This window comes from Spinacia oleracea, chromosome 2 (genome assembly GCF_020520425.1).
Source record: "Spinacia oleracea cultivar Varoflay chromosome 2, BTI_SOV_V1, whole genome shotgun sequence".
Taxonomy (NCBI): Eukaryota; Viridiplantae; Streptophyta; class Magnoliopsida; order Caryophyllales; family Amaranthaceae; genus Spinacia; species Spinacia oleracea.
In genome coordinates, this window is record NC_079488.1 from 94,575,091 (window position 1) to 94,587,775 (window position 12,685).

The 12,685-nt window shown below is 37.1% G+C and overlaps 1 protein-coding gene and 2 long non-coding RNA genes across 3 annotated transcripts; all 3 read left to right on the plus strand.

The window, feature by feature from the left end:
• Positions 1–2,044: 2,044 nt before the first annotated feature.
• On the plus strand, positions 2,045–3,963 carry LOC130467096 (uncharacterized). Its single transcript, XR_008927265.1, has 4 exons — positions 2,045–2,174; positions 2,260–2,326; positions 2,424–2,531; positions 3,092–3,963. It is a non-coding gene; the product is annotated as an uncharacterized lncRNA (long non-coding RNA).
• A 4,487-nt stretch (positions 3,964–8,450) lies between these two features.
• Positions 8,451–9,078, plus strand: LOC130467097 (uncharacterized). The gene is made up of 3 exons (XR_008927266.1): positions 8,451–8,590; positions 8,703–8,760; positions 8,852–9,078. It is a non-coding gene; the product is annotated as an uncharacterized lncRNA (long non-coding RNA).
• Positions 9,079–9,869: 791 nt separating this feature from the next.
• LOC110805451 (alpha-1,6-mannosyl-glycoprotein 2-beta-N-acetylglucosaminyltransferase) lies at positions 9,870–11,890 on the plus strand. The gene has a single exon (XM_022011058.2). It carries the CDS (start codon positions 10,322–10,324, stop codon positions 11,621–11,623), a length of 1,302 nt encoding a protein of 433 aa, XP_021866750.1. The 5' UTR covers positions 9,870–10,321; the 3' UTR covers positions 11,624–11,890.
• Positions 11,891–12,685: the final 795 nt, after the last annotated feature.

The following is a 12,685-nucleotide window of genomic DNA, read 5'->3' on the forward strand; positions in this document are numbered from 1 at the left end:
AGAGAGAATCAAAGAAAAGATGGGTCAAGGGAAAGAAGTAGATTTCAAGATTCATGAGGATGGTAGTTTGAGGTTCAAAGGGAGATGGTGTGTACCACAGAAGTGTGAAGAACTCAAGAGACGTCTTATGGATGAGGGGCATAATACTCCATATTCTGTGCACCCTGGGGGTGACAAATTGTACAAAGACCTGAAACAAATCTATTGGTGGCCTAATATGAAACGGGAAGTTGCTGAGTTTGTGTCTAGATGCCTAACCTGTCAGAAAGTAAAAATAGACCACAAAAGACCCATGGGGAAAGTTCAACCTTTAGAAGTGCCTGGATGGAAGTGGGATTCCATTTCTATGGATTTTGTTACTGCCTTGCCTAGATCAAAGAACGGAAATGATACCATTTGGGTGATTGTGGATCGTCTAACAAAATCAGCCGTGTTTATTCCGATTAAAGAGACTTGGAAAAAGAAACAGCTTGCAAGGACATACATTAAGCATGTAGTGAGGTTGCATGGGGTCCCAACCGATATTATCTCAGACCGTGATTCAAGATTCCTCTCGAAATTTTGGCAAAAAGTCCAGTTGAACCTTGGGACAACTTTGAAAATGAGCACTGCTTTCCACCCTGCAACCGATGGTCAGACTGAGAGAACTAACCAAACTATGGAAGATATGTTGAGGGCTTGTGCAATTGACTTTAAGGGTAGTTGGGAAGACCATCTAGACTTGATCGAATTTTCATACAACAATAGCTACCACGCAAGCATTAAGATGGCACCTTTTGAGGCACTATATGGGAGAAAATGTAGAAGTCCCACCTGCTGGAATGATTTCAGTGAAAATATAGTCTTGGGAACGGAATTCATTGAAGAAACTGTCAAGAATGTGAAAATAATTCAGGCTAGAATTCAAGCTGCCCAGGATAGGCAAAAGAGTTATGCTGATTTGAAAAGAAGAGATGATGAATTTGCAGTAGGTGATAAAGTGTTCTTGAAAGTATCACCAACCAAGGGTGTGATGAGATTTGGGAAGAAGGGCAAGCTAAGTGCCAAGTATGTAGGCCCATATGAAATTCTGCAACGAATAGGGAAAGTAGCATACAAGTTAGCCTTGCCAATGGAGTTCGAAAAGATGCACGACGTGTTTCACATTTCCCAACTAAAGCGCTATATCCCTGATGAGCGTCATATCTTAGAGCCTGAGAGAATTCAGATTGATAGTAGCCTCACATACGAAGAAAGGCCTGTGAAAATCCTTGATAGAAAAGTGCGTAGTACACGCAATAAGGACGTCAGCATAGTGAAAGTGCTTTGGTCAAACCACGAGTACGAAGAGGCAACGTGGGAAGCCGAAGCTGAAATGAAGATCAAGTATCCAGAGTTATTTCCTGAGGTGAGTTACGAGGGCGTAACTCGTTTTCTTTAAGGGGGGTAGAATGCGATAGAAATTCGCGCTTTTTACCTATTTTTATGGTATTTTTATGCATTTTATGCTTATTTTTAGCCACTTCTACATGTTGATGCAAGTAAATAGATTCTCCGCATAAGAAAATGTGTTCTTGAATATTGCAAGTAACTCTTTGTTGGCAAAAGAGTGAACAAGAGTGGCACAAAGTGCTTCTACAATAAGAATAAGTTGAAAAGTTTGGAAAGATATGTGAATTTTCGTGTCAAGTTTCGGGACGAAACTTCTTTTAAGAGGGGTAGATTGTAATCCCCCGTAATTTTATATATTTTGTTTATATATTTTAACGTATATTAATACATTTAAATATAATTTACGGATTTCGGAAATGAATGTGTAATTAAAATATAATTATTTTATTTCATTTTGAATAATTTTAATGATTTATGAAATCAAAATGTATTTTTGAATTTTACGTTAAAACGAATTCGAATTTCGAAATCACGTTCGATTGAAATTAGCAAGCAACCCTAACCATTTCGGATTCAATAACCTAAACCCTACTCCTAGCCCAATTGGGTAAAAGCCCAAACCAATAAAAATACTCCCTCCCCTTTTCTAATGCACGTGAACCCAAAGAAACACAAAAAAAAACCCTCCTCTTGCTCCTTCACTGTTCACGTAACAAGCACCAAACCCTCAACACCCTCCTCCTTGCTGCCGCTGCTCACGCCGCCGGACCCACCAGCACGTCACCGGCATCCCGTCGCCACTGGTAACGCTCACCTTCTCTCTTGTCGTTCTCTTTCTCTTGTTCGTTTTCTTGATCTCCTCCTCAACCGGTTCTTGTTCTCGCACAGCACCACCACCACGCTGAGCGCTCGTGGTTCGGCAATAACCGCCGTCCTCGTCGTCCACCCTTGCACGGTAGATTCCTCCTCCTTATTTCCGTTCTCCCGTCGTGTTTTCCTTTCTTTCGTTTCCTTTTCATGGCTCTCAAACCATGCCTTGATTGTTTTGCCAGCAACACCACCTCGCCGCACCGCCGCGTGCCGCCCAGCCTTCCTCGCCGCACCGCCGCGTGCCGCCCAGCCTTCCTCGTCGCCGGCAGTTCTCCCCCTTCCCTTATTCGGTTAAACCCTTAAACCCTAGACTAATTGAATGTCTTAATTGTATATATTTTTAGCTTAAATTATGATTCTTGAATTTAGATTATAAGTCTCATGGTTTAATTTGCAAATTTCAGATTTTTACACGTGCGTAATTGAATTATTAATTTTCAGATTCGTATATTATAATTTAAACAATATTATTTTATTTTCAGATTATATAAATGCATTGAAATATTAGTTTTTTGATTGATTAAAGTATGAAATTCAAGGTTTTTATGATTGTAAATCATGGTAGGTCGAGTATGGATTATTAAATTTGTTGTTTCAATGTACTAGGGACGTAGATTAACCATGGTGAAGCTTTTAAATGAATCTATAGTGCGGAAAATTTAAAGTACGATGTTTGCAAAAGTTTTCAACGAATTTCAATAACTAATTCAACAATTATGATTCTAGGAAATCAAATGTTTAAGTTTTGATATTGGGGAAAGTTCTAAATATGCTTAGGATGCAATTAGAATGCTTTATTATGGTTGTCAATGATCAGAAATTGATTGAGATTATTTATTGGTTGTTTTAGGCGGAGAATTCTCTTTAGGCGACTTTTGAAAGTGTTAAAGTGGCCTATCAGTTTGTTTACACAAGGTACGTACATACCTGTGTGCTTGGAATGTGTGCTAATTGTTGAAACCATGTGTATTATTGATGAACCTGGTTATGTTAATGTTGTTGATGAACTTAGTCGGGTTGAAACTGCATGTTTGATACTGTTGGATGAACATATTAAACCTTTATTGCATTTTGAGGATTATAACATGTTAGTATGGAAGATTGATGCAAACATGTTTGATTGGGAACACTAGATTGTTTAGTATATAATTCAGATCAGTTAATTGTTGTTCCCTTTTTAGCTTTTCACTACTTTATGAGGGCGGAGGACCTCATTTAGTAAGTTGAAACCTTATACCCATATTCAGGGGTTAATTAGTATTAAAGAAAAGATTGGAGTTAATTGGAATGAGTCTTGTTAGATGCCTTTGTGATCACTTACTCAATTCCAAGATAAAAACAGTTATAAATAAATGTGAGTTGCATGCCTTATGTGATTGTTGAGTCATAACAGGGTGTCAATTTGTAAATCATGTAAAGTGAAACTGAGTAGCAATAGCTTTAGACTGTGCACGTCTAAAGTGACGGACAAACAGGAGTTGGGGTTCATGGTGGTAGCCCATGGCCTTTCATTCGGACCGGATTGATCACCGCGTCCTATTTTCAGTCAAACGTTCCTCGATATCGCAGGTCACTGAGGTTACGGAGTCGCGCCCGTACCTCGCCTAGCTAGAAAACTCGGTCCATTGCCTATTTAAATTAAAATAATGTTATTGTTATAAAAAGTCTAGTCCAGTCTAGCTTAGTCTAGTTAGGTATGGTCGTTAGATTATCATGCTTTGTTTGCCCTTACTTATACTTAGTAGTATCATGTTAGGGTTGTTGGTTTGATAGTATCATGCTAGGATTGTTGTTGTTTTAGTATGTAGTACTCAGCTTTGCTGATTACGTGCTTTGTTTGTGTGTGTTGATCATGGCTATGCCTTATTGATCCTGTGATGACCCATCTCTGGTGAGCAGTCTCTAAGGATCAATAAGCGTTGCCCATCTACAGGTTTGAAGATGATGCATCATTGGGATCGGGATTAGAGAGCTTGTAGTTCTATTCGGTTAATTAAGTGATTTAATTTGTTAACTTGGATTTGAAATTTGTCGTACTATTCGTATTTCCTTAATTCAGTTAATCGGTTTGGACCTAATATGTAATAGCTTATTTATGAACCTAAAAGTTAGTTTATGTTTTCCGCTGCAAAATTCTGAATAAGCCGTAACGTTTTCACACGGGCGATAATACTTTGATAATTCCCTACAGTTATATTTAAAAAGGGGTTATTTTAGAAAATGGGAATTGTCGGGGTGTTACATGCTTGGATAGGTAAATCCAAACAAAGCATCACTAGCAACCTATACAGTTGAAGTAAAAGTGATTATTGCCTAAGAAGCAATAAAACAGGGTTGTTTAAAGTTCTTCACTGAACTTGGGTAGATCACCTATCTGCTGGCTTGATGGTTCTTCATTGAAAAATGCGTAGAACCACTCTTGAAGCAAGAAAAACGTCTGCTAACTTGATGGTTCTTCATTGCAAAATGAGTAAAACCACCATCGAAGTAAGAAAGACTAGATCACATAATAAACAAACTCGAAAAGATCTTATCATCATATCTCGAAGAACATTCGATGAAAAGGATATTAAGATTGGCAAAGCATGATAACTAAACCTATGCAACAAGTGAGAAGCAACACTCACGTTGTAGCACTGGAAATCAAGCATAGCTTTGAATTCCATGAATTGTTTTAGAAGATGGGTTTGAGGCCCATGGTTATAAAACATTTGGGTTGAACATTTATCATATATGAAATGTATTTTCATATTCCATTTAATCTTGGTTTAGTATTAAATGATGAGTCCCTTCAATTTGACGATATATTCAAGATAGACTGTCAGGACCAGTCCTGTGACTAAGAAATGTCTATCAAGTGAACTTGAATGTCAAAGGTTGAAAATGGTCCCTAGTCGGAGTTTTCTGTAAAATTGGACGCATAGAAAACGTTAGACGATTAGAATGCAAGATGACTAGTAGTTCTGTTTCTTGAACTATGTGGACATGGCAATGTCATAATCATTTGCATAGATACTTACTTTGGGAAGACTAGTATCGGACAAGACCTATGAAACTTTACTGTAAGAGATGAAAATCTGTCATAAGTAAATTTCATTAAATTATTAGACACTAAATCCTCAATACCTGAGTGATTTGAGATTACTTGTTTGAGAACTGGTTGCTTTGACGTTGACCAACCGTCGCACCGTAAAAGGAGGCTATAAAGGCAACGCTCAGGTAATCACCTATCAAACGAAGTCTAATCTCAAGATCGCAAGATTGGGATTGTCCTCCCATAAATCGGGATGAGATGCTTAAAAGTTGTACAAGGCCACTCGGAGAGCTAGAAACTGTGAAATGCATGGCCGTGCTCGGATGAATCATAGGCTATGATTATCTGTTTATTTGATCAGTTGAACTCTGAAACCGAGGAACACCTCTGGACATAATAAGGATGACAACTCTTACCTTATGTTCAAGAGCAAGCATCGAGCGACAAAGGAATTAGGAAATGCACACTTGTCCCTAAGGACAAGTGGGAGACTGAAGGAAATAATGCCCTTGGTCCAAGTATGCATTCTATGTTAAAGTCTAATAAATGCGGTTCAGTATTAATTAACAAGTTAATAATTCAGTGAGATCAAGTGAGCTGAATGCCTAGCTAGAGGCCGCTTCAGTTCAAGTGGAATTAATGATATTAATCCACAGCTTACTCTTGACTGAACCCGTAGGGTCACACAAATAGTACGTAAACGGATCAAGTATTTAATGGCATTAAATACTCCATCTATGAATATTCGGAACCGACGGATCTTGGTTTCAGTGGGAGCTAAGATCGTCACAGGCAAGAAATGAATACTCCGGAAACGATGATATTGCCGGAAACAGAAATATGGATCGTATCGGAAATATAAATATTATCCAAGTCGTAGATGTTGCCGGAAACGGAAACATGGTACGTATCGGAAAATATTATCGGAAATGGAAATATTGCCAGAATCGGAAATATTGCCGGAAACGGAAATATTGTCAGAATCGGAAATATTACCGGAATCGGAAAATAATTCCGGAAACGGAAATATTAAATATTTGTTCGAAACGGAAATTAATTCCGGAATCGGAAATATTAAATATTGTTCGTATCGGAAATGAATTCCAGAACCGGAAAATTTAATCGGAAGCGCATCGTACGAATAAGCATCGGACGAGGCCTGCCGGACGAGGCCCAGCACGAAGCCAGGCCATCGCCCAGCAAGCCAAGCGCGCCGCACAAACAGCCACGCCAGGCCCAGCGCAAGGCCAGGCCCAGCAGGCTGCGCAGCGCGCACAGCACGCGCAGCGCGCAGCGCGCGCGGGCGCTGCGTGGGCTGCTGCTCGCGCGCACGCATGGGGCCCATCGTGGCAGCCGTGCGTGTGTGTGCAAGTGTTTGTGTTCGTGCACGTTTCCTAAAACATGCAGAGTTCGGTTAATGATTAAATTCCTAATTCTATTTGATAAATTAATTAAATTAGAGTTCTTGTAGGATTCTAGGTTTAATTAATTTGTATCTGAATAGGATTTCGATTCCTTTTCCATACCCCTATAAATATGAGGCTAGGGCTCACAATTTATAAGAAGTTTAAAAAGTATTCAAAAGTGAGTTTTTTTTTGAGAGAAAATTAAAACACACATCTTGCTCATAAAAGTGCCGAAATTTTCTAGTACCTTAAGGGCGATTCTAGTTGGTCAATCTTAAGGCGGATCCGGACGTGCTGTGGACTATCTACGGAGGGACGACACTTGGAGTCCTAAAGACTTGTTCTTGTTCGGTTCGGGCGCAGCTAGGGAGGGCACGCAACAAAGAGTATGCATCTAAATTATGCTATATGATTATGTGTAAATAATATGTTGTCCTGGGTTAATGGTTGTTTCCGCATGATCTATGTAATGTCATATGTATCATAACCTAACAGAAAGAACCCCTACAGTGAGCAAGAAGTGGGAGGGATTGAAAATTCTTGAAGGTAGGAGGAAGGACTTGCTTTCTGGTTTTTTCATTGGCTTGTATGGGAAGATAGAAGAAGACGATGTAATGAGTGTGATGCGACCTATTCTTTTAGTCTTTTATAAGTACATCACCGAGTGAATTGGCGATTTTCTGTTGTATCATGCACGCGATTTACAGTACCAAGGTCTTTATATAAGGTGGCGTAAATTTGCATGGCAAGTAAAATAACAAAGGGTGATTCCAAATCAATAACGGTTATTGATATATATTACAAATCACAAAGAATAATCTAATATACATATATAAAGGAGGCACTTTTGCTGAGATATTAGAGCGCCACGTAGGATTAGTAATGCTCTCGGCCAATGAAAAAGAAGATTTCTTATTTATTTTTGAATTAAAAAATTCAAGTGCCACGTATATAATTAAGTAGATGCCACGTGGATATATATCTAAGTTTTAATTTTTTTTTAAAAAAAACGTTAAACGTATTTGATAAACGTAGATAAACGTTTGATGGGAAGAGTCCAAAAAACAAAAATTCCTAATAATCCTACTCAATCTAAGTTTTAATTAAAAAAAAAAAAAAAACAACTTAGTATTAGATAAATGTAGATAAACGTTTGATGGGAAGAGTTCAAAAAACAAAAATTCCTAATAATCCTACTCAATATATATCTAAGTTTTAATAATTAAAAAAAAAAAAAAAACCTTAGATATAACCTAAACGTTTAAGATAAACGTAGATAAACGTATACTAATACACTACAATTCTTTAAGATATAAATTGGAAGTTCTAATCATATTCAAATTTATAATTGATGAAATCCTATAAATTGGTCGTATTGTTCAATTCATAACTCATACACAATCACATCTTTCACTTTTAAGTTTGGTTATCAATGGCTACTTCTTTGATCCATGATTTAAATTCCAATAGGAACGACTGGAAAATTAAAGTTCGTGTTTCGCGCTTGATTGATGTGGTGAACTTCCGCAAACAAAATAGTTTAATTAATTGGACATGGTCCTCATCGACGAAGAGGTATATAATTCTTCTAATATTTACTTTATGATTTTACAACGCACTTTTTAAATTAACTGTTATAATTTAACTGCAGGGTGATTATGTGCATGCCTCTATTAAATCCAATTTTGTCCATCACTAGCTTCTGTCCAAAATTATGAGGGAAAAATCTATACAATCAGATATTTTTCGGTCCAACCTAATAAGGAACAATACCGTATTGTTGGCGACAACAAGATAATGATACAATTTTTTCAAAATACTGTTGTTAGGGCCGTTGCCAATGCATCGATTTGATTGTGTACAATTACAGTACACTTGAATAAGTTTGTTAAAAACTACTCACTTCCTGGTATGTATGATTTTCTTATTTATTCCGTACTAAAGTTTATTTGAGTTATTGTCAAATAATTTTGCCAAATACTTTGTCTTTTTTTCCTTTGTTGTTTTTTTTCTCTTTTTAGATGTCGTTGGTATGGTTGTGAATGAAGTTGGAGATTCTATCGAAATAGAAGACCAATGGTACATATTTTTTCCTTCTTCTGTAGAGTTAATTAAATATATTATTTATGATGTTATTATTTATTTAGTTTTCTTATCTAAATTATTGCAGGGGACAACATTGACATTGAGATTGAGAGGTCTAGCTGAAACTGATGGGAAATCGAAGGTGAGATTTGATCTGGTTGTGATTGGGGAAGATGATTGAAGAGATAGAGACGACTACATTTTGATTGTGGAGAAATAGATCGGAAGTTGCTGAAGTCTTTATCACACTTAAAAAAATAACAAGTACTTTAGTTTAGTCTAGACTAGACTTTTGCTCAATTATTTAGTTGTCGTAATAGGTTCACTTTTGCTCAGTTATTATGCACCATTTCATTTAACCCATTAATCCAATTATGGACAAATTTATTTTAATTTAATCTATTGCCACTAAACCAAACATAGGAAATAAATTAAGTTAAAATGAATTTAGATCTACTTAATGCATGTGTGTCATTTTTATCTTCCAAATGAACTTAATTATTATTATTGTTAATAGTTACTGATCCCACTACAAGAAATTGTACTATTAACGACGGGAAATCCCGTCGCGAAAGGCCAATAATCGTTGATTAACGACGGAATTTTCTGTCGCGAACCCGTCATAAAAGGGGGCCGTCGTTAATAGAAATCCTGTCGTAAATCCGTCGTAAAAGACATTTGCGACGGTTATTCCCGTCATTGTTTGCTTGTTAGCCCCGTCGCAAAAGGCTTTTGCGACGGGATTTTTGACCCGTCGTAATTAGATTGTCGTTAAAGATGATTGTCTTCCAAAAAAAAAATACCATCCATTCACCGTAACAAAACCTAATAACATAAATACAAAACCGTTACTAAAAAAGAACAAATAAAACGAAACCCGTGCATCACACGGGCTTCAAAACTAGTTGTAAATAAATACGAAGTAGAAATTTTAATATATTCATTTAAACTTAACTTTTATTAATTTAATCTCACATACATTTTAAGTAAAAACTTTATTTATTTATTTCAACATTTTTTTATTTTTCGATTTAATTACGAAAATGTCATGTCATTTGCATTATTCACAAATACTTAGTCGCAAGTATTGATTATCGATTTTCCAATAACAAACATTTTCCTCATTTTCTCCCTCCTAAGACAAAGATCTACGGAAAACACCCAAGAAAAGTCTATTCTCACCGCAAGACTTCACTTCAAAGTCGTCTCTCGTCTGTTCTTCTTCTCTCATTAGTCCATCAATCTTCCACCAACCTTTTCCTATTCAATATCGGTTTCTCCATCAAAATCTCTCAAATTCTGCAAAAACCCACCTACAAACTTCCAATTTCATATCCTTCTTAAATTTAGGGTTCTTAAATTTCTCACTTGGATTTGCTGATTGAATCCATGAAGGAGTTCATTGGATTTCATCATAGAAAGGCTTCTGAAAGATTCAACTACGAGGTTACAATTTCTTCTTCCTCTTTTATTGTATTGCCAATTAAGTTCAATTTTTAGTAGTTTGTGATTTAAGCTTAGTGAAATTGGATAATTTCGGAAGTTGTACAAAGCAATGTCTGTTTCGGCCGGCATGGTTCCCGGCCGAAAATCGCAGGTTAAAGTTGGCAGTTTCGGACGATTCGTCCTAGTTTCAGTGATTGTAACTTCATTGATTTTATTGTCTGTGTCATTAATTAGAACTAATTCTGCATCAAATTATGCAAGTGAGTCTAATGAGAGTATAAATGGGCCAATACATTCGGCTAATTTTCATAACCGAAGAGTTAAGTTGCCGGAACAGAATGTATTGTCGAAATCGTTGGAGGAGCGGAACGGTTTGCCTCCTCGGAACTTGGATCTGTATCCTAGTTTGCCTAAGGATCATGTTGTGATTGTGTTGTATGTTCATAATAGGCCACAATATCTCAAAGTTGTGATTGATAGTTTATCTCGTGTAGAAGGGATTAATGAGACACTGCTTATAGTTAGCCATGATGGTTATTTCAAAGAGATGAATAAGATTGTGGAAGGGGTTAAATTCTGCAGGGTTAAGCAAATCTTCGCTCCGTATTCTCCACATATCTTTAATGATAGCTTCCCTGGTGTATCTCCAGAAGACTGTAGGGATAAGGACAATGCAAGTGAAAAGAAGTGTAAAGGAAACCCTGATCAGTATGGGAATCATCGATCCCCGAAGATTGTCTCTTTGAAGCATCATTGGTGGTGGATGATGAATACGGTGTGGGATGGATTGGATGAGACTAAGGATCTCTTAGGTCATATACTTTTCATTGAAGAAGACCACTTTATATTTCCCAATGCTTATAGGAATCTGCAGCTTCTTATAAAGTTGAAACCTGAAAAGTGTTCGAGCTGTTTTGCTGTTAATTTGGCTCCCTGGGATGTAAAATCTAGAGGAGAAGGTATTTCTCAATTGGTTGCAGAGAGAATGGGGAATGTTGGTTATTCGTTTGATCGGATGGTATGGAAAAAGATTCACAACAAGGCAAAAGGATTTTGTTATTTTGATGAATACAATTGGGATATAACAATGTGGTCTCAGGTGTATCCTTCATTTGGTAGTCCTGTATATACACTAAGAGGACCTAGAAGTAGTGCTGTTCACTTTGGGAAATGTGGTTTGCATCAAGGACAAGGGGATAAAGATGCTTGTTTAGACGATAGTTCTATCAACATTGAAGTACAGAATGATGACAGAGTTGTCAACATTAGCCCGAAGTGGGACGTGTTTTTTTATGACCATCAAGCAGGGTATAAAGCTGGATTCAAAGGATGGGGAGGATGGGGAGATGAAAGAGACCATCAGCTGTGCCTGGATTTTGCCTCCATGTATCATCAATCACTACCAACTTAGTGTTGCTACACCCATATTGATGTCTGCTGTCTGCTGTCTGCTGTCTGCTGATTTAGTCGGGGATCCTAGGTTTTGAGTTGTGACACTGTAAGAGTATTTCTTGTGTTCTTTTACGGCGTATTCTTTTGGGTAGTTTTAGGTTTTTGGTATTGCTTAGAATGCCGTGTATGTAGATTTTATTTCTTCTTACACTTGCAAATATTCATGAGTAGAGAGGATTTTGTTTTAAAACTCATTTGACCACATTATTCTTGTTGGCTTCTCTCACGAGTTCCGCCCTTATCATAGCTTCCACGCCACATCATACTTTACTCTGCATATCATTCTCAGTTCAAAAATCACACCTCCTGTTTTTTATTCAGAAAAAGCATGGCATGGTTTTTTTTTTTTTTTTTAATTATCCCCGTCCATCTCTGGCGGGATGTCTCTTAACCAAATTTGCGTTACTATTATTAATTTATTATGGCCAGATTTTGTTGGCACGTTAATCTATTGATTTATGAGGATGTACTTAACTGTTAGATGTTCTTAATCCTGAATAATAAGCATGTCTCACCAGCTTATGAGACAATCAATCTGATGCACACACATCTAGAATCAAAACCAGATGGATTTGGGTGCTTGTTATATGAATTTAGAATTTCTGTTCTGAAATATTTTGCTAGAACTTTTACAATCAACATCTAGAATCTGGAGCCTTGATAATTTCCGAATGCTCACTTCATCCAGCTCAGGCAATTTCCTTGAACAAATTGATTGTTGGTATTATAGGTTAGTATCTTTGTGTTTTCTTTTTATTGCAGTAGTGAAATGGCAGGCAAGCCTGTACAGAGTACGCTTCTATTGTGATATCAACTTTGCGTTGAAAATGGCGGATTTACATAAGAGATCAACGTTACCGCTTATCCACAATTTGACAAGCTTAAGAATCTTCAGGTCGTATATTCTTTCTTGTAATGACAAATGTTGGCGAGAATGTTGCCAATAAAAAACGGTGACTATGGTACTTTCCTTGTTATAACTCTCTTTTTCTTTCTGAGACTTGTCACTCTGTGCTCTAGG